General features: G+C 62.0%; 2 protein-coding genes across 2 annotated transcripts; both read right to left on the reverse strand.

Moving 5' to 3' along the window:
- Window positions 1-3,470: 3,470 nt before the first annotated feature.
- On the reverse strand, window positions 3,471-9,693 carry LOC128840295 (rootletin-like). The gene is made up of 11 exons (XM_054034124.1): window positions 9,532-9,693; window positions 9,073-9,269; window positions 8,482-8,552; window positions 8,254-8,321; window positions 7,525-7,672; window positions 6,701-6,813; window positions 5,715-5,828; window positions 5,194-5,289; window positions 4,931-5,045; window positions 3,865-4,544; window positions 3,471-3,722 (listed from the first exon to the last, which is right to left on the reverse strand). The coding sequence occupies exons 1-11, from the start codon at window positions 9,691-9,693 to the stop codon at window positions 3,471-3,473; spliced, it is 2,016 nt and encodes a 671-aa protein (XP_053890099.1).
- A 2,119-nt stretch (window positions 9,694-11,812) lies between these two features.
- On the reverse strand, window positions 11,813-19,031 carry GPR137 (G protein-coupled receptor 137). The gene is made up of 7 exons (XM_054034785.1): window positions 17,686-19,031; window positions 16,628-16,677; window positions 15,715-15,940; window positions 15,222-15,371; window positions 14,665-14,793; window positions 12,877-12,980; window positions 11,813-12,529 (listed from the first exon to the last, which is right to left on the reverse strand). Exons 1-7 carry the CDS (start codon window positions 18,049-18,051, stop codon window positions 12,364-12,366), a joined length of 1,191 nt encoding a protein of 396 aa, XP_053890760.1. The 5' UTR covers window positions 18,052-19,031; the 3' UTR covers window positions 11,813-12,363.
- Window positions 19,032-19,220: the final 189 nt, after the last annotated feature.

Below are 19,220 nucleotides of genomic sequence, written 5' to 3' on the forward strand. Positions count from 1 at the left end.
CAGGTGCAGCCTCCTCCCTCACTCCTCTCCCCCCTCAGGAGGGGACAGCTGCTGGCCTGCCTCCCCCACCCCGTTAGCCCCCAGCTGCCAGGAGTCTCCCCATCTCCGCCCAGCCACAGCCAGAGGCAGCCGGAGCCTTAGGCTGCAGGAGCTACAGATTGGGGGGAGGGGGCTGTTAACCCTTTTTGGGGGGACAGCATGGAGGGGGACAGTGCACGGAGAGGGGACAGGCTGGTACCAGCACAGGGTACCCAGGGGGACAGAGGTGGGGACACATCCCTTTGCCATGGGATTCTGGAATGATTTTTTAGGATAAAGAGGTTGCTGGGGATTCCCTGGGATGGTGCAACCCCCAAAGCCCCCCAACACTGCTCCCTCCCTGGCCCCAGAGGAGGGAGCAGGACTCCTGGGTTCAATTCTTAGCTGCTCCGCGTCCCCTCTCTGTGCCCGTTTCCCCCCCTGCAGAATGGGGTGGGGACACTACTGTCCCTCTGCCTGCAGATGCCTGGGTTCTGTGTGTGTGTGGGGGGGGGCTGTTGTAACACTCTCTCACCCAGAAGTGCTGGAGACCTGCACAGGAGGGGGGTGTCTCCAGCCCAGACTAGCTTGGGAGCAACGCAACTGCCAGACCCCAACGTTGGAAAGAAGCAAGTAGGAGCTGCCTGAAGCTGAGGCAAGGAACTTTATTGGGGCCGGGGGAGACAGAGTTACATATAAACCCAGAGCTGGGGCGGGGGAGAGGGGGGGAAACTCCCTGTGCTGCATCCCCTCTCTCTGAGGAACTTCTGCTGAGCCCCTCTCGGGGGGGGGAGGGGGGCGGGGATGACTCAACATAGCAGCTCCTCCAAACTTTGGGTGGGTGGACACAACCCGCCCTTTGATTCCCTGAGCCATGAAGAGAGGGCTTAACTCCCTTCAAGCTGTGTGTGTGTGTGTGGGGGGGGAACGGGACGGGACAGAGATTCCAATTAACCCCATTCATTGAGCCCCCCCCATTCCTTGTGTGCAGGGAGGGGGGCATTGAGCAGCTGTGAGCCCACTGAACTGTAGCACTCACAATTTTTAGCACCTTAAGGAAGCCAAGTTGTAAAATAAATCCCAGAGGGTTACACATGTCCAGCTGTGGAGGGAAGGGGGGGAAGGACTCCCCTTCTCAGCCATAAGGTGCCACATAGCAGCTGGGGAGCTCCAGGCAATATCAGGGATCTTTGTAGCTGGAGGGGACACATTTCTGCCATCCAGGCTGGAAAGAGAATGGAAAAGAATGTGAAACACAGAAATCATCATCTTGCTGCCCCAATGCAAAGATGCAACTGCCTCTGGGGTGGAGCTCAGGGATGCATATAGGGGTTGCTCACCCAGCAGTGTAGATGCTTTCAGACGCTGGTGCCCATAGCAGGTTCAGTGGGATCCTCCTCCGGCTCAGCTTTGGGTGCCAGCTGGGCCAAGGGGGTGCTGCCCAGGAGCCCCCTCCGAAGGACATAGGGGCAGGAGGGGCCGGAGGGGATGTCGGCAAAACCTGTGAGTGGGGCACAGAGTGAGATTGGGGTTAACATGTGGGGGCTGAGCTCTGCTAGGGGTGAGCCCCCATCCCGGACACCTTTGGGTCCCAATCTCTCACTCCCTGGGGGCTGGGAGCACTGCTAGGGGTCCCCCCCTCCACTCTCACTTCCGTGCCCTGCTGCGGGGAAGGGCAGCTGCCTGGGGAGGGATCAGAGCCAGAATCAGTACTGCACCCCTGCCCCGCCTTGCAGAGCTCAGAGCTGCTGAGCCAGATGGAAAATCAACTGGGCGGAGGTGGGGCGGGGGGGGGGGGGTGGAGAATTCCTAGCTGAGCCTGGGCACAGGGCCACTGGCTGCCGGTGGCGGGGGGTGTACGGGACTCTCATGGAGGCACAATCTGGGATGCCTCCCCCTACTCCCCTCTCACTAACCCTCCCAAATTGGGGCTTCCCCTGCCCTGTACCCCTCTGCTCTGTATCTCCCCCAGAATCCCCTCCACTTCATACCCTCCTCAGTCTGCCACTCCCCTGCCCCATACCTCCTCCCTGAACCCCTCTGCTCCATAACCTGCCCCAGACTGCCCCTCAAATGCTGCCCATCCCATAACTCCCTGAACTGCCCCCCACACCTCAGCACCCCCAGACATGGGCAGTGCCTGCACCATGTGCCTGATCCAGCCGCCCAGCACGCACCTTTCATGACGACCTCAGGCAGCCCATAGGGCTCATACTGAGTGTGGTCGAAGGCCGCCGAGATGAGCTCCTTGTGGCGCCTGCCCCGTGCCGGCCCCTCCGTCTGGGTCTGGGCATCCCGCACCCCCGGCCAGGCAGTCTGGAGAACTGAGAAAGAGAGACGGGGACACAAGTTAGGGGTCTGCTACCATGACACTCCAATGCCTGGGCCGCCAGCCATGACCCGCCTTTCTCCAATGACCCTCCCCAAATACCCGGGACTCTCTCCCCACATGATTCCCATAACTGCCCAGACCCCTCCCCCCGACCAGCAGGCAGGTGCTACCCCTCCTCCCGAAAGGCAGTGCACCCCATTGATGCCCAGCCCCCTTCCCTTGCAAGTCAAGGGCAAAAGCCCTGATCTCACCCCCCCCCCAATGGAGCCAAAGCTCCATGTCCCCCCCTCTTACCATAAGCAAGGTCTCCCTGGCCTCTATCCCCTAGGGGCGCTGGACGGGGGGTGGCTGAGGTCCCCTGGTGTTGTCCGTCTCCAGTGGCAGGTGTGGTACATTCCTCTCGAGCGTGGAATTGCCACAGCACCAGCTCAGCCCGCAGGGCCCGGTTCTCCTGCAACAGACGGGACAGCACCTCCTCCAGCTGGGAAGAGACGGGGGTGTGGAAAGAGAAAGGAGACAGATCCTGTTACCCCAATGAGAGCAGGGTTCAGCCCCCAAGAACCCCAGCCTGACCCTGGGGCAAAGGGGTGAGGGGGGCACCACTGAGACCAGTTTGGTCCAAGATGGAGGACACTGATGACAGATGGCTCATGGGGAAGGTGGAGGGGGTGGGGTGGGCTGTGGCATATAAAGAGTAAGGGTGTTTTGGAAGGGGTGGGGGGTAGCTACGTGGGGGGTGTGGGAACCCAAGTTTTGGGGGAATGGGGCAGGGGAACCCTGGGTTTGGCAGGGGAGCCCCCAGTCAAGCATTGGAGCCCTGGAACACGAGTTGGGGGGTATGGGCAAGGAAGCCCCGGGTCAGGCAGGTCAGTCGAGGGTGCATGGGGTGGAGGGAATTGGGGAAACTGCCCTCCCTCAAGCTCACTCACCTGCTCCTGCAATCCAGCCTGGCCTGCCGGCTTCTGTAGCTCCCACAGGATATTCTGCAGCGGTGCCTGCTCACTGTGCCAGGCCTGCTTCCCCGCCGGCTCCCACATCCTGCTAACCACAGCCAACTCCAGGGGAATGGGCAGCTCAGCAGGAGTGGGGGAGGCCAAACTTGGGGGGCCAGACTCTGGGGCTATGGGAGGCAGCTCAGAGGGGGTGGTGGTGAGTGCCTCCGGGACTGTGGGGTGCGGCTCAGTGGGGCTGGGCTCTGGGACTGTGGGGGGCGGCTCAGCGGGGGGCTCTGGGACGGTGGGGGGCGGCTCAGCAAGGCTGGGTTCTGGGACTGTGGGGGGTGGCTCAGCGGGGGGCTCTGGGACTGTGGGGGGCGGCTCAGCGGGGGGCTCTGGGACTGTGGGGGGCGGTTCAGCGGGGCCGGGCTCTGGGACTGTGGGGGATGGCTCAGGCAGGCCGGGCTCTGGGACTGTGGGGGGCGGCTCAGCGGGGCTGGGCTCTGGGACTGTGGGGGGCGGCTCAGGGGGACCGGTGGAAGGCGTCTCCCCACCCAGCAGCACCAGCAGCCGCCCCACCTCAGCCTCCAGCAGCTCGCGGACCCGTCCCGCCTCCCGCAGCGCCTGGCCCAGGCGCTCCAGCTCTTGCTCCCGCTCATGCCCCTCGGTCAGCAGCTCTGCCACATGCTGGCTCTGGGCCTCACAGGCTAGTGCCAGCCGCTCCGTCTGCAACCCCAGCGTCTCCTGGAGCCGCCGCAGCCGCTCCTGGGCCTGGGCTGCCTGGGCCTCTGCCTCAGCCTTGCCCAGGGCCAGGGCCCTCAACTTCCCCCGCAGCACCTGCAGCTCCCCCACCTCCTGAGCATCCCCCCCAGGCAGGCCGGGCCCTGGTGCCCCCCAGACCTGAGCCTCCAACTCCACAGCCAGAGCCTGCAGTTCCCCCCGCTCCCCTTTGGCCAGGCCGGGCCCCAGCGCTCCCCGCAGCTCCTGGGCCTCCTCCTTGTGCTGCATGGCAGCATCATGGGCCAGCGGCATCTCGGCCAGTGCCCGGTGCTCCCCGGTCAGGTCCCGGGCGCCTTGACGCAGCTGCCTGCAGGTTTCTAGCAGCCCCTTGTGCAGGCTCTCAGAGGCAGCCAGGCGCCGGCGCAGCCCCAAAACCTCAGCCCTCAGGGCCTGCAGCTCTGTAGGGGGCTCCGGCTCCCGGCCCCGCTCCCCACCGGGCACCAGCCTGCCCACAGCTCGGGGATCCTGTGCTGAGGAACCTGGGGGGAAGGCAAACAGAGCAGAGAGGGAGCAGTTAGGGGGACATGGTGCCAGGGGGCACCCCTGGGCCCATGTTGGGCTGTCGCAGGGTAGAGAGAGACCCCCACAGACCTCCCCATGGTCCCTGAGACACACACCCAGCCCCCCTTCATAACCCCCATATCCACAGACACCACCCCTCCCACCTCATACACCTACTCCCCTGCAGGTCCCCCACCCCCACCACAGCCCCGGGCTGGACCCCCAAACCCACAGGGCCAAACACCCAACCTTGTCCACTGCCCCCCTTTCAGCATCCCCTCCTCCCTCCACCTCTGACCCCCGCTTCCCCCGGGACCTGTCTTCCCCTCCCCGGCCTCACCCTGACCCCACTCCCTCATCTCACCTCTGACCTTCCCAGCTGCCCCTCGTTTCTCGGGTGCCCGCTCCAGCCGGGAGCTGCTGAGGCTGCGCCGGCCACAGCCTGGGGGGCGCCGCTGCTGCTCTGATCCCCCCAGGCCCTGCTGAAGATAGGTGTGTGAGTGACGTGGGCTCTGACAGGGCAGGGGCCTGGCTGGCTCAGAGGGGTGGGAAATGGGATATGAGGCGCTGGCTCCATTTGCTGATTAAACGGTCCCTTCTGCCCCTTGGCACCGACACCTCTCTCACCTTGTTTGGTGGGCGGTGGGGGGGCTCAGGGATGTCCAACCGGGTAACCTGCTGCTCCAGCGCTTCCCGATGGTGCCGCTCCAGCTTCGCCAGCTCCTGCAACAGACAGGGGGTGATATGCAACATGACAACTGCCGGAGCCCCAAGTGCGGGGTGGAAGGGATCCAAGGGGTCTCCCTGTGGTGAGTGGGGGGCTCAGCCTGGTGGGACCCCAGCCCTAGCTGAGTGCAACACAGTCCTTTTGGGCCCCCTTGTAAGGCTGTTCTGGCCTGAGAAGCACTTGGCCAGCCACAGCAGTGTGGGGCTGTTGCACACAGGGGGGATTAATGCAGTGGGGTCGGGCTGAAGGGAGGGGAGGAGGGTGGCAGGGTACTGTTGAGAAGGTGGGGCTGTGCTGAGTGTGGGGGACGGACTGTGAGGTGAGGATGAGGAACCCGGGGGAGGGGGCTGTGCCAAGTTGGGGGGATTGTGCTGCAGAAGGGAGTAGCAGGGGGTGGGCTGTGCAGCACGGGTTCTCCCACCTGCCGGTGCTCCCTCTCCTGCTGCTCCAGGCGGCGCTGCGTGGCCCCTGCTCTCTGCCTCTGGCCCCTCAGCTCCTCCAACAGCTGCTGCACCCGCCGTTCCAGGGCACTCACCTGAGGGGGCAACAATGTGTCAGACTTGGGCAAGCCCTCCAGTGGCTCCATGGAGAACCAACAGACACCCCAAGGGCTACATCCCTCACCTAGCCCCTCCAGAGGTGCCAGTTCTGCGTGTCCTGCTTGTTCACCACAGCTGGGGGGGGGGGGGGAGGGTGGGATCTGCAACAGGAATATGAGTGGGGGGGATAAAGGGGGGTGCAATCCCTCCCCCTCCCCTCTGGGGCTACCTCATAGCACCAGGGCCAATCAGAGGGGGGGGCCAGGAGGGCCATTTGGCCTGGGCCTCAAGCTCAAAGGGGGCCTCAAATTTAGACACTTGTTAATTTTTTGGCATTTGATAAGTTTCACAACTTGTTTTTATGCGCATCCCTATCGGACCGAAATGTGACAGACTCTCTCAGTTTAGAGCTGCAGATTTAAGCAAATAAGAGATGTGATTTGGTAAAAGACATCATTTTTTTGTTAACTGATATAGATTTTGTCATATTAAAGAGTTAAAAATGTTCATAAATATTAATAAAAATAAAAATGTATCGGTTCTGATGGGACAAGATTAGATCACGTGTCGTAATTTTTTATGTTTATTATGGCTAGGGGCCTCTCTGGACCTCTGAGAGGGCCCAAATAGCCCCACTGCATCCTCTGCTCTAGGCCTCCCTCCTCTGATCCCTGCAGCCCCTGTGCTCCAAGGACTAGAGCCCCACCTCGTGGCAGCAATCAGTACTGCACCCTGCAGCAGCTCCATGCCCCCCACCGTGTGGCAGCAGGCGGTACTGCACCCTACAGCAGTTCCATGAGCCCCCAAGTGGCCCTTCCCACCCAGTATGAGGCTAACCCATTTTCCCTCTCGTCTCTCCCACGCTCACCTTAGTGACTGCCTGGTCCCGCTGCTCTGTGCACTGGGCCAACTCCTGCTGCACTGACTGCAGTTCCCCCCTCAACTCCCAGGCCTCCATGTCAGGGGGACCTTGCCCCGGCCCTGCAGGGGAGAGGGTAGGGGTGAGAAACGGCAATGCTGCCCTCAATGGCCTGGGGCCATTGCCCTCCTGCTCTCCTCCACCATCATGAGCCATATGGGCTTCCACCACTGGCACCAAGGATGGGCTGGGCCCACAGTCCTTGAGTGTAGTTCCTCACACCCCTGCACCCCTTGGCTCATTCCCAGGGCCAGCTCTAGGCACCAGCATTCCAAGCAGGTGCTTGGGGCGGCACTTCTCAAGGGGCAGCATTCTGGCCTGTTGGGGGCGGTTCTTTTCAAGGGGCGGCACTCTGGGGTTTTTTTATTTTATTTTTTTGCTTGGGGCGGCAAAAAACCTGGAGCCGGCCCAGCTCATTCCCCTCCCCAGCCACCACTGGACACCAGCCCCAGTTCTCTCCTGTGCAGACCCCCCCCAAACCGGACACCAGCCCCAATGTAACCAAGTTACCCAGAATGCTTCACTCCCAGGAACTGGAGATCAGCCTGGATCTCAGGGGTGAGAACAGGGGGGTTCCCTCTAATGCCCCTCCCCTGGCCCAGCCCTTCCCAGGACCCATCCAGATCCCCACTATAGGAAGGGCAGGGCAGGGTCAGGTTGGGGGGCTGGGTGACCTGCTCACAAGGAGAAACTGCCATAGCTAGGTTGGGCGTGAAGAGGTTAACTTCCCGCCCACACACACACAGTCTCTCCCAACATCATTGGAGTTTTACCTGCATTCTCCTCTCTAGGTTCCTCCCCTGGGGATGGGATCCCCTGACTGTTCTCTGGGGGGGCAGGGCCCCCTGGAGGGACACTGTGCCAGGCAGCCCCTCGATGCATGAGCGGCTCCTCCCCCAATGTGGAGCTGCTGGGCTGCAACTGGAGAAGGGGAGATAAGGGGGTGAGGGATACAGGCCTTTATTAAATGCACCCCAGTTGTATGGGGCAGGGGCTTCAGCTCAGGAGTGAGGGGCACAAGCAGATAGAGGCAGGGCCACCCAGAGGATTCAGGGGGCCTGGGGTCTTCGGCGGCGGGGGCCCCTGCCGCCGAATTGCCGCCGAAGACCCGGCACTTCAGCGGCGGGTCCTGGAGCGGAAGGACCCCCCGCCGCCGAACTGCCGCCGAAGACCCAGAGCGGAAGAAGCTCCGGGGCCCCTGGAGCGAGTGAAGGACCCCGCTCCAGGGGCCCCAAAAAACTCTTGTGGGAAAATTGCCCCACTTGCCCCCCACCCTCTGGGCGGCCCTGGATAGAGGTGGGAGAACCAAGTCCTGGGATACCAGGGGGCTGCAGGTTGGGATTGAGGGGCATTGGCAGAGCTGTGGTGGGGGAGCCTGGGGCTGGGATAACTGGGGGCTGAGAGTCAGGATTGAGGGACACTGGCAGAGCTGGAGGTGGGGGAGCCTGGGGTGGGATGGTGGGGGTTGGAGGTCGGGGTTGAGGGGCACCCTCTGTACTCACTCTCATGCTGGGTGTTCGGGGTCTGTTCTCTAGTCTGGGATTTTGCTCCCAGGTGCTCAGCTCAACTCCTGTGAGGAGACAGACCTGGTCAGTTCTGCAGGGCCAATGACCAGCTCCCCAAGGGGTCAGACTGTCCCCCCCCGCCCCCTCCTCAACAGTCTGCAACAAGCTCTAATCCCCCATCAGCCTGGGACAGGAATGAGCCCCCCTCCCTCCTGCCCTCCTCACCTTCATCCCGGGGGGCCCAGCAATGGCTCAGGGGGGTGCTTGACCGCAGGTTATCCAGCTCTGCCTGGCACCTGGGGGGACCCCAGAGAAAGATTAGTGCTGCTTGCCAGGTGCCCCCTCATGCCCATCCCCAGTGCCCCCCCATCCCCATAGCTCCCCCAGTGCCCCTCACCCCAACACTGCTCCACTCAACCCCATCCCCCACCCCGCACAGTGTTCCCCCCACCCCAACACCACAAATCACTCCTTTCGGTGCCCCTCATCATCCTCTGGGCACCCCCCCACACTCTTACTCTGCCCCCTGATCCTGCCACCACTATCCCAACAATGTACCTCCCAGATTCCCTCACCTTTCCCCAGGCACCACCCCCAGATCACACCATCCCTACCCTAACAATATCCCCTACTGCACTCTCACATCCCCTCACCTTCCCTTGGGCACCCCCCAATCCTGACCTCCAGATACCCCTGGGCACTTCCTCCACCTGCTCCTGGGCAGCACCCCACTTAGTGCTGTTCCCCCTCCTGTCTCAGGCAGTGCCTCTGACACCCCCCCTTGTCCCACTGGCATCCCCATCCCCCGGCCAGTACCTCCGCAGCTCCTCCTCCAGCTCCTCAATGCGCTGGGTGGCCCGGCCCAGCTGCCCCTCCAGCTGGCTTAGCTGCGCCCCCTTTGCCTGGAGCTCCCGGCTCAGTTGCTGGCGCCCGCACTCCAGCCGCTCGCAGGCCTCGGCCAGGTCCCGCCGCTCCCGGGCCAGCAGCGCCCACGTGCCACGCTCCTCCTCGTGCTACAAGGGATGGAGTGTGAGTGTGCAAGGCCGGGGGGAGAAGCCCAAGAGTGCACAGCCCAGAGGTGGGGGCATATGGTGGGCATGGAGACATGAACTCTGCTCTGGCCCAGGGCTGGGAGAACTGGCTGGTTCAGGAGCATGGGGCATGGGCCTTGCAGCATGGCCACTGACTCAGCCATAACGGTGCTTGGCCTGCTGGGAGCCACGGGCTGCCCTCCCTGAGTGCCACCCCCCATCAGTGTGGGGGGCACCCATGTACCTTCTGCCTCTGCTTGTGTAGCGCGGCCTCCAGTGTATCCAGCTGTGCCTGCTTCTGGACCCGCTCCTTGTTGGCCCACTCCAGGCGCTGCTCCAGCTCCCTCACCCCCTGCAGTGCCCGTGCCGGCAGCCCCTCCTGCCAAGCCTCACCCGGCCAGTTCATGGCACCCTCTCCCCTGCCCAAGGCTGGGCCCCTCCAGCCCCTGCTGCTTGCTGCAAGGACAGACACTGCCGGGATGCAGCAGGGATTAGCAGGGATTAGACATCACAGCCCAGAGAGAGACAGAGCACTAGGGGGCGCTGGGCCGCAGGGAGCGGCAGGGGGCACTGGGCCACCAAGAGTGGGATAGGGCTTGTCAGGGGGCACTGGGGAGCAGGGAGCAGGTTCAGCAGGAGGCCCTGGGCCACAGGGAGCGAGGCTTGTGGGGAGATGGGGGCGCTGGGCCTCAGGGAGCGGGGCGAGGAGTCAGCCGAGGGCGCTGGGCCACAGGGAGTGATGCAGGCCTCGGCGGGGAGGGGAGGGGGTGCTAGGGAGCAGGGCAGGGCTTGTCAGGGGGCACTGGGCTGCAGGGAGCACTAGGCCACAGGGAGGGGGGGGCCACAGGGAGGGGGGCAAGGACTCAGTAGGGTGTGCTGGGCCACAGGGAGTGGGGCAGGGGCTCAGCAGGTGGTGCTGGGCTGCAGGGAGTGGCACAGGGCTTGTTGGGGGGCACTGGGCCCCAGGGAGCAGGGCAGGGGTTCGACAGGGGGTGCTGGGCCCCAGGGAGCAGGGCAGGTCTCAGCAGGGAGCACTGGGCCGCTGGCCGCAGAGCAGGGCTCATTGCGGGGTGCTCAGTCACAGGGAGCAGGGTGGCAGGTGCTGGGCCATAGGGAGCGGGGCAGGGCCTTGGCGGGGCGGGGGCAGGGCCACAGGGAGCAAGGTGGGGGATGCTGAGCCGCAGGGAGTGGGGCAGGGGTTCTGGTCCGCAGGTCCCTGGGCCATGGGGGGCATTGAGCAGGGTGGGGGACTGGGCCACAGGAAGTGCTGTTTTTCATATGGGTGACTCCATTCCAGGCCCCCGGCCAACCCCCTCCCTTCAGCAGTTTCCCTTGCAAACAAAAAGATTTCCCTTCCCGTCCTGTCCTTCACTCTTGTGCTGTTATTGCGTGACTCCAATCAGCTGCCTCACCCCATCTGAGAGCAGAGAGTGGAACCCAGGCGTCCTGCCTCCCAGTGCCCCCTGCTTGAACCCAGCAGAACACACTCCCCACGCGTGCTCAGAAGCAGCTAGGCCTTGTCAGCCTCCGTGCAAGCCAGCCCCAAGCAGTTATAAAGAGGAGCTGGTTTTATAGAGGCTACTGGAACAATGGGCAAGGTCAAGGAGGCTGAGGGAGCTCTGCCTGTTTGTTCAGCTAGGGCCAGAGGGCTTGGGGCGAAGCTGGTTTTCCAAGACATCAAGGCCAGGCTTATGACCCTCTCCTCTCTAAGAGCCAAGATAGAAGCCAGTAGTCCAGGCTTCCAGCCCCCATTCCAAGTGCTGCATCAATCTAGGTATCACCAAAGTGTGTGGGGTAAACATGGAGAAAGGGGCAGGCCTTAGTCAGGCAGAGAACCTAGGTGTCTGGGGCAGGGCCTGCCTCAGAATCCAAGAAACTAGGGCAAGAGCTAGTCTTCGGTGACCTCTAACTCCTGCGCCGGGCTGAGCTGGCTCTAGCGGCACGCGGGTGGATCAGCTTATGGAGGGATTAGCGGGGGAGGCAGGGTAACAGCACCTGCCTGCGCGGGAGGGACAGTGCCACTCCTGCAGGGCGAGGGGCAGAAGGGATTAGGATGGGCAATATAAAGGGCAGCCGAGATGGAATAAATACAGGGCAGCTCTGGGGGCAATGCCCCTCCCAGATCAACAGGCAGCTCCAGTCCCCTGGGGGGAGGGTTGCCAGGACATGGCTCTCTTCCCCACCCCAACCACCTATGCTGGGCCAACGTGGGGGCAGGTTGCTGATTAACCCCATCAGGCTGGGGGTTTAAAGTCCAAGGAGTGAGGGCAGAGACATAGCCCAGTTGCACACAGTGCTTGTGCCACCCAAGGAGGGGGCGGGGAAAACTACCTGCTGCAGCTCATGCATTCTGTAGCAGAGCTGGGAACAGAACTCAGGAGTCCTGGCTCCCAGTCCCCCGCACCCCTCCAGGATAGAACCCAGGAGCCCTGGCTCCCAGCCCCACCACATTCTCCCCAAGCTGGGAACAGAACTGAGGAGTCCTGGCTTTCCGCACCCACAAAAGCCACACACAGAGGCTGTGCCACGAACACAAACCTTTTATTGAGCCTGGGGCGGAGGGACAGGACAGCACCAAAGCCTTGGGGTGGGAGGGCAGCGCTGGGGAGAGCTCTCGGAGGAGCCAGGAGCTGGCGTGCATCGGAGGGTACGAACCGGCACCTGAGCCACAGTCTGGCACCTCACGACAGTGTGACCCCCCAGGGATGGTTCAGCTGCAGGCACGAATCCAGAGGGGGAACTCCCGACATGCAATTCTCCAGCACATTCAGCGGCAGGGGGAGGAGACAGTCCATTCTTCCTTTGACCCACGGGTGGACACTGGGATCCCTGCCCAAACTGGCCTGCACCCTCAGAGGCTGCAGCATGTGGGGTGGTGCCAAAGCCATCCCTGTGCGATCAGGAGGGGCGCTGTTTGGTTGGGGGTTGTTCAGCTGGAGGGTGCACAGAGCTGGGTCCCCTCCACTTCCTGCACTCAGAACTCATCCCTCCACATCCCGCTGCCTTCCACACTATTGAATACTCGTGGCCCCATTTCACCAGCATCCTCCTGTGACGCACGGGGTGGGGGGCGCATCTAGGTCTGCGGGGTGGAGTAGAGGCTGTGGTGGTGGCTGGCCTGCACAGTGACCTGGGAGAAGAGCAGGGGAGTTGTGGGGGGCTGCCCCCCCAGCCAGTCCGGATCCCTCCCAGTCCGGCCAATGGCTCCATACCAGCTGCCGCTGCCCAGTCGGCCTGCCAGGCTGCAAGGCAGAGGGGGGGGTGGGTTACATGGAGTACCATCCTCCCATCCCACTCCCCAGAATAGGGTCCCCCCCATCTGCCCCACCCCACCCCAAGCAGAGCCCCAGCAGGCATAAATCCAGAGGGGTTAGCTCCCAGCATGCAGTGCTCCAACGCTCCATTAGTGAGACCCCATTGGGGGTCAGTTCTCCTCCAGGGGCCTTAAACCCAATGGAGGGAGGAGGACCCTGTGGACTCCCTCCCCACCCATTTATTCTCCCCCCAGGGGGTGTTACCTGCTGCTTCCCCTGGGGAGGGGCTCGCTCTGGTACTGCCTGGGGGACTAGAGGTCAAGGGGGGGGGTTACCTGCTTCCCTTCCTGCGGGAGGGCCCCTCGTTCTCGTATTGCCCGGGGTGGTCGAAGAAGTAAGACCGGGAGCCCCCGAGCTGCCCATTGATGTGGTTGGCACTCTGCCAGGGGGCGGAGGAGAGAAGAGACAGGCTATTATTGTAGAGGGAGGCCAGGTTTCTCTTCACCGCCCCCTCCCCCCTTCCCCGGGTGATTGCGACCCACCAGGCTGACCCACAGGAGAAGGGCTGTTCTACACACACACACACACACACTCACAGATCCCCCCTGCCAGGCTGAGGCCTGCAACACCTTGTGGGGGTCCCCCCCTCTGCTGTAAGACTCCTGCCCCATAGAGGAAGCCATATTGCGCCAGCCCAGCTGTGCCATGAGGAGGGGGTTGGGGAATCCCTCATTGCTGGGAGGTACTCTGTGGGGGGGCCCTTCCTGACCCCAGGAGCTGCTAACTGACATCTCAGCAGGCCACGCCCCTCCTCCCCGGCCTGGCATAACAAGTGGGCCTGCAAACCCACCCTGACTGCGAGAAGGGAGCGCAAGCTCAGAACACGTCACAAGAGCCGGGGCCAGCAAACGCTGACAGGAAAGGAGCAAACGGACTGGATGCCGACGGATTTAACGCAAGGGCTGCTAAACAAGAGACGTGTCAGCCCAGAAATCAAGGGACCAAAATGGGTGTGTTGGAAATTAGGCCTAACTGATGGACAAAATACCGAGGGGCTGGGCTTTCCTGCCCCTCACCCCCCTTCTGGGGCCCTTCAAAGAAAAGACTTTGGGGACAGGAAAAACAGGCTAATAACACCCAGGGACTGAGACAGGAGACCAGAAAAAGAGGCTGGCTGCTCCCCCATCTCCTGGGACCTCTGGATCCAGCATGATATCATTGGGCCTCTGTCATCCTGACCCTAGGAGATGCTCTCATCAGACCAGGCAAAGATGGACCCAGATGACACCTCCACCAGCTTTATTAAATACAAACACCATCTGGGAGACAGATTGTCATCCCATCCCATGCGTCCTTTTCCTCCCCCTGTTCCTCCATTATTTCTTCTCTTTCCCCTCCCTCTCCTTATGCCTCTTGTCTAATGAGCGGCTGGCTTAGCAGGCCCACACTGCAAATTTTGCAACACTGCCGTACACCTACGACCAAAGAGGCAGCTCAAAGCAGTGGCCTGAGGAGCCCGGAGCGGCTGCGGGGGTCCCTGTGCCCAGCCTGTGTTTCTCCAGCAGGGAGGCTGCAGGTGAAAGTCGGCTCCACAGAGGCCACGTTTCTCACTTGGCCGGGAGTTTTAATGTCCTATTGCGTGTTTGTCTTGTTTTGTTTTCTAGGGACCAGGGTGGGACCTTAGCAACGACACCAGCCCAACCCTTCTAAACTAACTTCTGCTCCCCACCACGGGACAGTTATTACACCTTTACTGGCACCTCAGAGGCTGCCAGACGGGTTTTGCCCTTCCAGAAACTCCCCCCCCCCCTCCCGCGAGGGAAACTGGCACAAGGGCTGGGGTTACAAGTCTGCCTTTTCCCATTTGAAACACTTTCACTGATTCGCCTCCTTTAGCTGTATCTGGTACCAAAGGTTCAGAGGATGTTTAATGGGGTGTCTGCCATGGGGCTGAGCAGACCAAGGTCCCTGTACTCAAAATCCCAATTAAACCTTGGTTAGATCTGGATAGTGCCAGGGTCACGCAAACATCTTTGATTCTCTGCATCCAGTTATTCCTCCACAATTAACCCAGCAGGCCCTGCTCCACTCCCCCAATCCTGGGCTCCAGCTGCCCCACTCACCAGGTCCTGGGGAGGGCGGTGCACCCGGAAGAAGCCCACCAGTAGGGCAGTTGGCAGCAACTCCCACACAAAGAGGATGAGGCCAAAGACCAAGTATCCTTGGTCCCCCAGGTCAGTGATCAGATCTGCCTGGAGGGGTGGGGAGAGACCGTTCAGATTCCTTTGGGGGTCTGGCTACCAGCCCCAGGTGCCCGCTAAATTTTCACCAGCCAAAACGAGGCTCTGCCGAAGGGCTGAGGTGCTGCCCCCCCAAGAACAGAGAGCAAACAGTGGGGGAGAGATTGTGCCCAATTCCCCCAAACAGAGAGTTAGACACACCAGTCCCCATGGAGGGGCAGCCCCCCGAGTCACCTAACCTCCCCGAACCACACCCACCCCTCCACCACATCCTGGAGCGTCCCCCCAACTACCCTCCACATGCACCATACCCCCCCAGCCTTCTGGAGCCACTCACTCCCCCAGCCCCGCCATCTCCACCCACAACACCTTGCAGGCCCCCCTGCCTCTCCATCGGTGCCACCCACCTCCCTGGAAGTCCCTCCCCTGTCTGCACTGACCTGGTCCGAAACATTGTACCAGTCGTAGTCGAAGGAGTCCAGCCGGGTGTGGGAGCTCAACGCCAGGGCCACCAGGTTGTAGCAGGCACGGCTGGCATGCAGCAGCACCATGGTGCCACCCATGGCTGCTGTCTGGCACACTGTGGTGCCCTGAGGAGGGAGGGAGACAGATGCAGGCACCATTCCTGCGACTCAACCTCCCGAACCCATTCCCAAAGGATTGCCATCAGGCCCATGGGCCCTCCCAAACCCACCCAGGTAGCATGGTCTCTGGCCAGTGCCAGATGGCACCTCCTAGAGGGAAGCTCCATGTCCCATTTCCCCCAACCCTCCGTCCAGCCAGTCCCCCACAGGCTGGGGTCAGATCGGAGCCAGCGCCCCCTAGAGGTGAAGGGCCCAGTATCCCATTCCTAACCCTCCTGAGCCAGCCAGTGCCCCGGCTCTGGGACTGGATTGGAACCAGCACCCCCTAGAGGAAAAGGTTGTGTCCCACCTTGGCCTGCAGGTAGAGGCTGGTGCTTGGTGAGCCGCGAGCCACGAGGCAGAGGCAGAGCGCCAGGGTGATAGCACCCAGCACAAAGAGTGAGTCATTGATGAGGACACGGGTCAGCACCACGGCCCAGGGCTCGGCCCGCCCCAGCCGCACCACGAAAGCACAGGCCACGTTCACTGCCAGGAAGAGCAGGCTGGCGCCCAGGCAGGCCCCCCGCACAGCCAGCCTGTGGGAGAAACTGAGACTGAGGGACCAGCCTGGAGACATACTGTTCCCCTCCTGCCCTGGGGGGCAGATCTACTCTGCCAGTCCCTTCCACTCCTCGCCCCCAGCTCTGCTGTCCCGTCCTTACCCGATCCCTCTGCAGAGCATTCCCTCCCCTCCAGATCCTTCTTCCCGACTCAGTGCAGCTCTCCTACTCCGTTCCCTGACCCTCCCACTCTCCCCAGATCCCCTCCCCACCACAGTCTCCCATCCTTGTCCCTCCCCCCATCTCTCCAGCTTCCCCCTCCTTCTCCCCAGCTCAATCCCTAAGCAGCTTTGCTGCTGGGCTCAGAGGATGCTGGGGGGGGGGGAAGGTGTCCACACAGGGAGCCAGTCCAATCCCACTCCTCCCACCAGCCTTTGTTCCAGACCTGCCCAGGGAAGGGGGGTGGGCACAGAGCCTCTATGCCCATTAGGCCAAAGCCACCAGCACCAGGGAATGTTGGGCACAGAGCCAGGCTGGGGGTGAGATGGCCCCAATTCAGCTGAGTGACTTCTGGATTTTATCCCTGGGTCTGGAAGGGGAGGGGGTATAGTGGGTTCCAGAGGGGCGAGGGGGTGTCAGGACTCCTGAGTTCTATTCCCAGCTTGGGGCATGGAGGGGCTATAAGTGGGTATAGGGTATGGGGGACTGTGGGGGGATACTCACAGCCCTTTGGTCATGTTCGGGTGGTACTTAGCTTTAGCCTTGAACACCACCTAAGGAAGGGGGGCAGAGTTAGGGTCACAGCCTAACGGGCACCCCTCCACCAGCACATGCCCCTCGCAGCGTGACTGAGGAGGCAGAGTCCAAGGGAGATGAGTTGCAAAACATCAACAAACAGAACGTGCCCCCCCGCCCCCAACAAGCCAGACCCAACCACGGTCAGAGCGCACCAGAGCCAGCAGGGGATGCAGCAAAAATTGGGGGCACAGCAGCAACAGGTGCAACCCCCCATGTGCAGCCCCTCCCCCACAAAGGGAGAGAGGCTGGGTCTCTGGGGCTTGGTCATCCCTCACAAGACTCACCACTAAGGGCAGGATTTCATTAGAGGGGAAAGGTCCCATATCTAATTCCCTACACCTCTCACCAAGCCAGTCCCCCCTGCTCCGCCCCACCCCACCCTGTCTGGGGACAGACTGGTGCAAGCGCCCCCTAGAAGGGAAAGACCATGTTTCCCATTCCTCAACCCCATAGCCAGATAGTCCCCTCCCTCCATTCCACTCCTCCTCCCCCCCACCCCAAATGCTTTCCCAACTGATCTTCTGTCCCATGTTGGAGTCCTCTCCATGGGGCAGGGACAAGGCACTCAGCATCACAGGACGCTACTTTCTAGAGTCTGGACACTCCTATGACCCCATCACTGGGGTATCTGGGCACCTCCACAAATATTTATGCAAGCAGCATATGAAGGGAGTAGGGATTAGTGGGTTAGAGAGCAGGTAGGGGGCTACTGGGTTCTGTCCTCAGCTTTGAGAGGGGAATTGGGTCTAGTGGGCTAGAGCTGGGAGTCAGGACTCCTGGGTACTGTCCCCAGCTTTGGAAGATGAGTGGGGCTTTAGTGATTAGAGAAAGAGTTGGGAGCCAGGACTCCTGAGTTCCCTCCCCAGCTATGGGAAGCGCCAAGCAAGGAAAAGTGAAGCCAGGTGTGCGGAAACCCAAGTTGTTGGCTTTTACTCACAGGGCTGAGCCGTGAAGCCCCCCTCACCCCACCCCACCCTGATTACCTGGGCAAAGTAGAGGTTCATGAGTGTCAAGGTGAAGAACTGGAGGCAGACGGGGCAGCAGTACAGCAGCCAGTAGAGGAAGGGCCCCAGCTGGTTGGCCTTGAGAGTGTTCTTGAAGTAGAAGGAGAAGAGCGTGGTGCGGAGGGTGGCCCAGAGCAGGCAAAGGAAGAGGAAGACGGTCTGATAGCTGAACTTCTTGTGCCGGTAGAGCAGCACCAGCCACAACTGGGCATAGACTGAGAGGAAGAGCAGGGCATACAGCGCCGTGTACAGCGTCGTGAGCCCCAGCTTGACCGCCGGGGGAAAAGCTGGCGTCAGGCGCTGGGCTGGCACAATCACCGTCAGGTTGCTGGCAGCTTGCTCCATGCCCAGCTGTCTCTTTGAGGGGAGAGTGCGGGGGGGCTCAACTAGAAGAGGGCTATGAGGGGAGGCATCCCCTGAGAGCCGGAGGAGGATATAGCAAGGCTGGTATGAAGAAAGAGAGGTGCCAGGGGGATGTGGATTGCAGCAGAGAGGGTTTGAGGTGACAAGAGGGGGTGCCCTACTACAGCGGGAAACAGTTTATCCTGGGCTGAGGGGTTCTATTGCTGGGGGCACAGCTTGTCCTGGGGGATTTCCCTAGGGGAAATCTGTCTGTCTTGGGCTGGGGGTGCCAGTGCTATGGGGGGGCAGTGTGTCCTGGGCTGGGGGTACTGCTGCTATCGGGGGCAACAGCGTGTCCAGAGATCAATTCCCTTTCCGAAGTGCTGAGTCCAGCATGTAGGGAGGGAGAACCAGCTCCCGTGGATGTATGGGAAAGGGGGGGGGGGTTCCAGCCCACCTAGGACACCCCCCCCCACAACAGTTCCCCAACAGCAGTACCAGCTGTGGGCATCACAGCCTCCCCCACAGGAAGAGGCAAAATCCTGGGGAAAGAGAGGCCAGGGGGAGCCCGGCAGGCTCAGGCTGCTTCATGGCAGACGGGGGGGTGGTACAGGTTAGCGGGCGATATGGAGGGCTTGGGCCCTGATTCCCAGTTGGGGGGATTCTCCTGCCGGAGGTGAGGGGAATGACCCCGACCCTAATACCCTCCCAGTTCAATGGCGGGGGGGTCTTCTCTGCCCCCTCCCCAGCCTCACTAGGCACCAGGGTCCTCTCAGTTGGGGGCTCCCCTCCCGCTGCGCTGCGTCCCAGCACGAAGGTGCCCGGACTCCTGGGTCCCCCGACCCACCCCACCCCAATTAGGTATCCTCTTCAAAGGGTCCCGCAAAGTACCCCCAATTTTGGGGTCCCTTAGCGCTCCCGCCACTCGGGGTCTCCCTTTTCCCTCCCCCCCGGGCCTCGGACACCAAGGTCCCCTCACCCCCTCCCGCTAAGAGACCCCCGCCTAGAGTCCTCGGACGCCTGGGTTCCCCGGCTTCAGTCGCGGCAGCGGCGATGACAGCAGCCGGCAGCTACTAGCTGCGCAAAGCGCGTAACCTTCCCCACCCCCACGCAGGAGACGGGCCCGCCCCCCGCGCAAGCGGCGTAAGGCAAATCGTCAAGAGTCCCGACCA

This window comes from Malaclemys terrapin, chromosome 7 (assembly GCF_027887155.1).
Source record: "Malaclemys terrapin pileata isolate rMalTer1 chromosome 7, rMalTer1.hap1, whole genome shotgun sequence".
Taxonomy (NCBI): domain Eukaryota; kingdom Metazoa; phylum Chordata; order Testudines; family Emydidae; genus Malaclemys; species Malaclemys terrapin.

Excerpts from the sequence above, each read along its gene's own strand:
- LOC128840295 (XM_054034124.1), bottom strand. The coding sequence starts at position 9,693 with ATGAACTGGCCGGGTGAGGCTTGGCAGGAGGGGCTGCCGGCACGGGCA. Across the intron at positions 8,553-9,072 it reads CTGGAGGAGGAGCTGCGGAG|GTGCCAGGCAGAGCTGGATA; the intron begins GTACTGGCCGGG and ends GGGTCCCCCCAG. Across the intron at positions 4,545-4,930 it reads GGCAGCTGGGAAGGTCAGAG|GTTCCTCAGCACAGGATCCC; the intron begins GTGAGATGAGGG and ends CCTTCCCCCCAG.
- GPR137 (XM_054034785.1), bottom strand. The coding sequence starts at position 18,051 with ATGGAGCAAGCTGCCAGCAACCTGACGGTGATTGTGCCAGCCCAGCGC. Across the intron at positions 14,794-15,221 it reads GGTACAATGTTTCGGACCAG|GCAGATCTGATCACTGACCT; the intron begins GTCAGTGCAGAC and ends CCACCCCTCCAG. Across the intron at positions 12,530-12,876 it reads TCCCGCAGGAAGGGAAGCAG|CCTGGCAGGCCGACTGGGCA; the intron begins GTAACCCCCCCC and ends TCTGCCTTGCAG.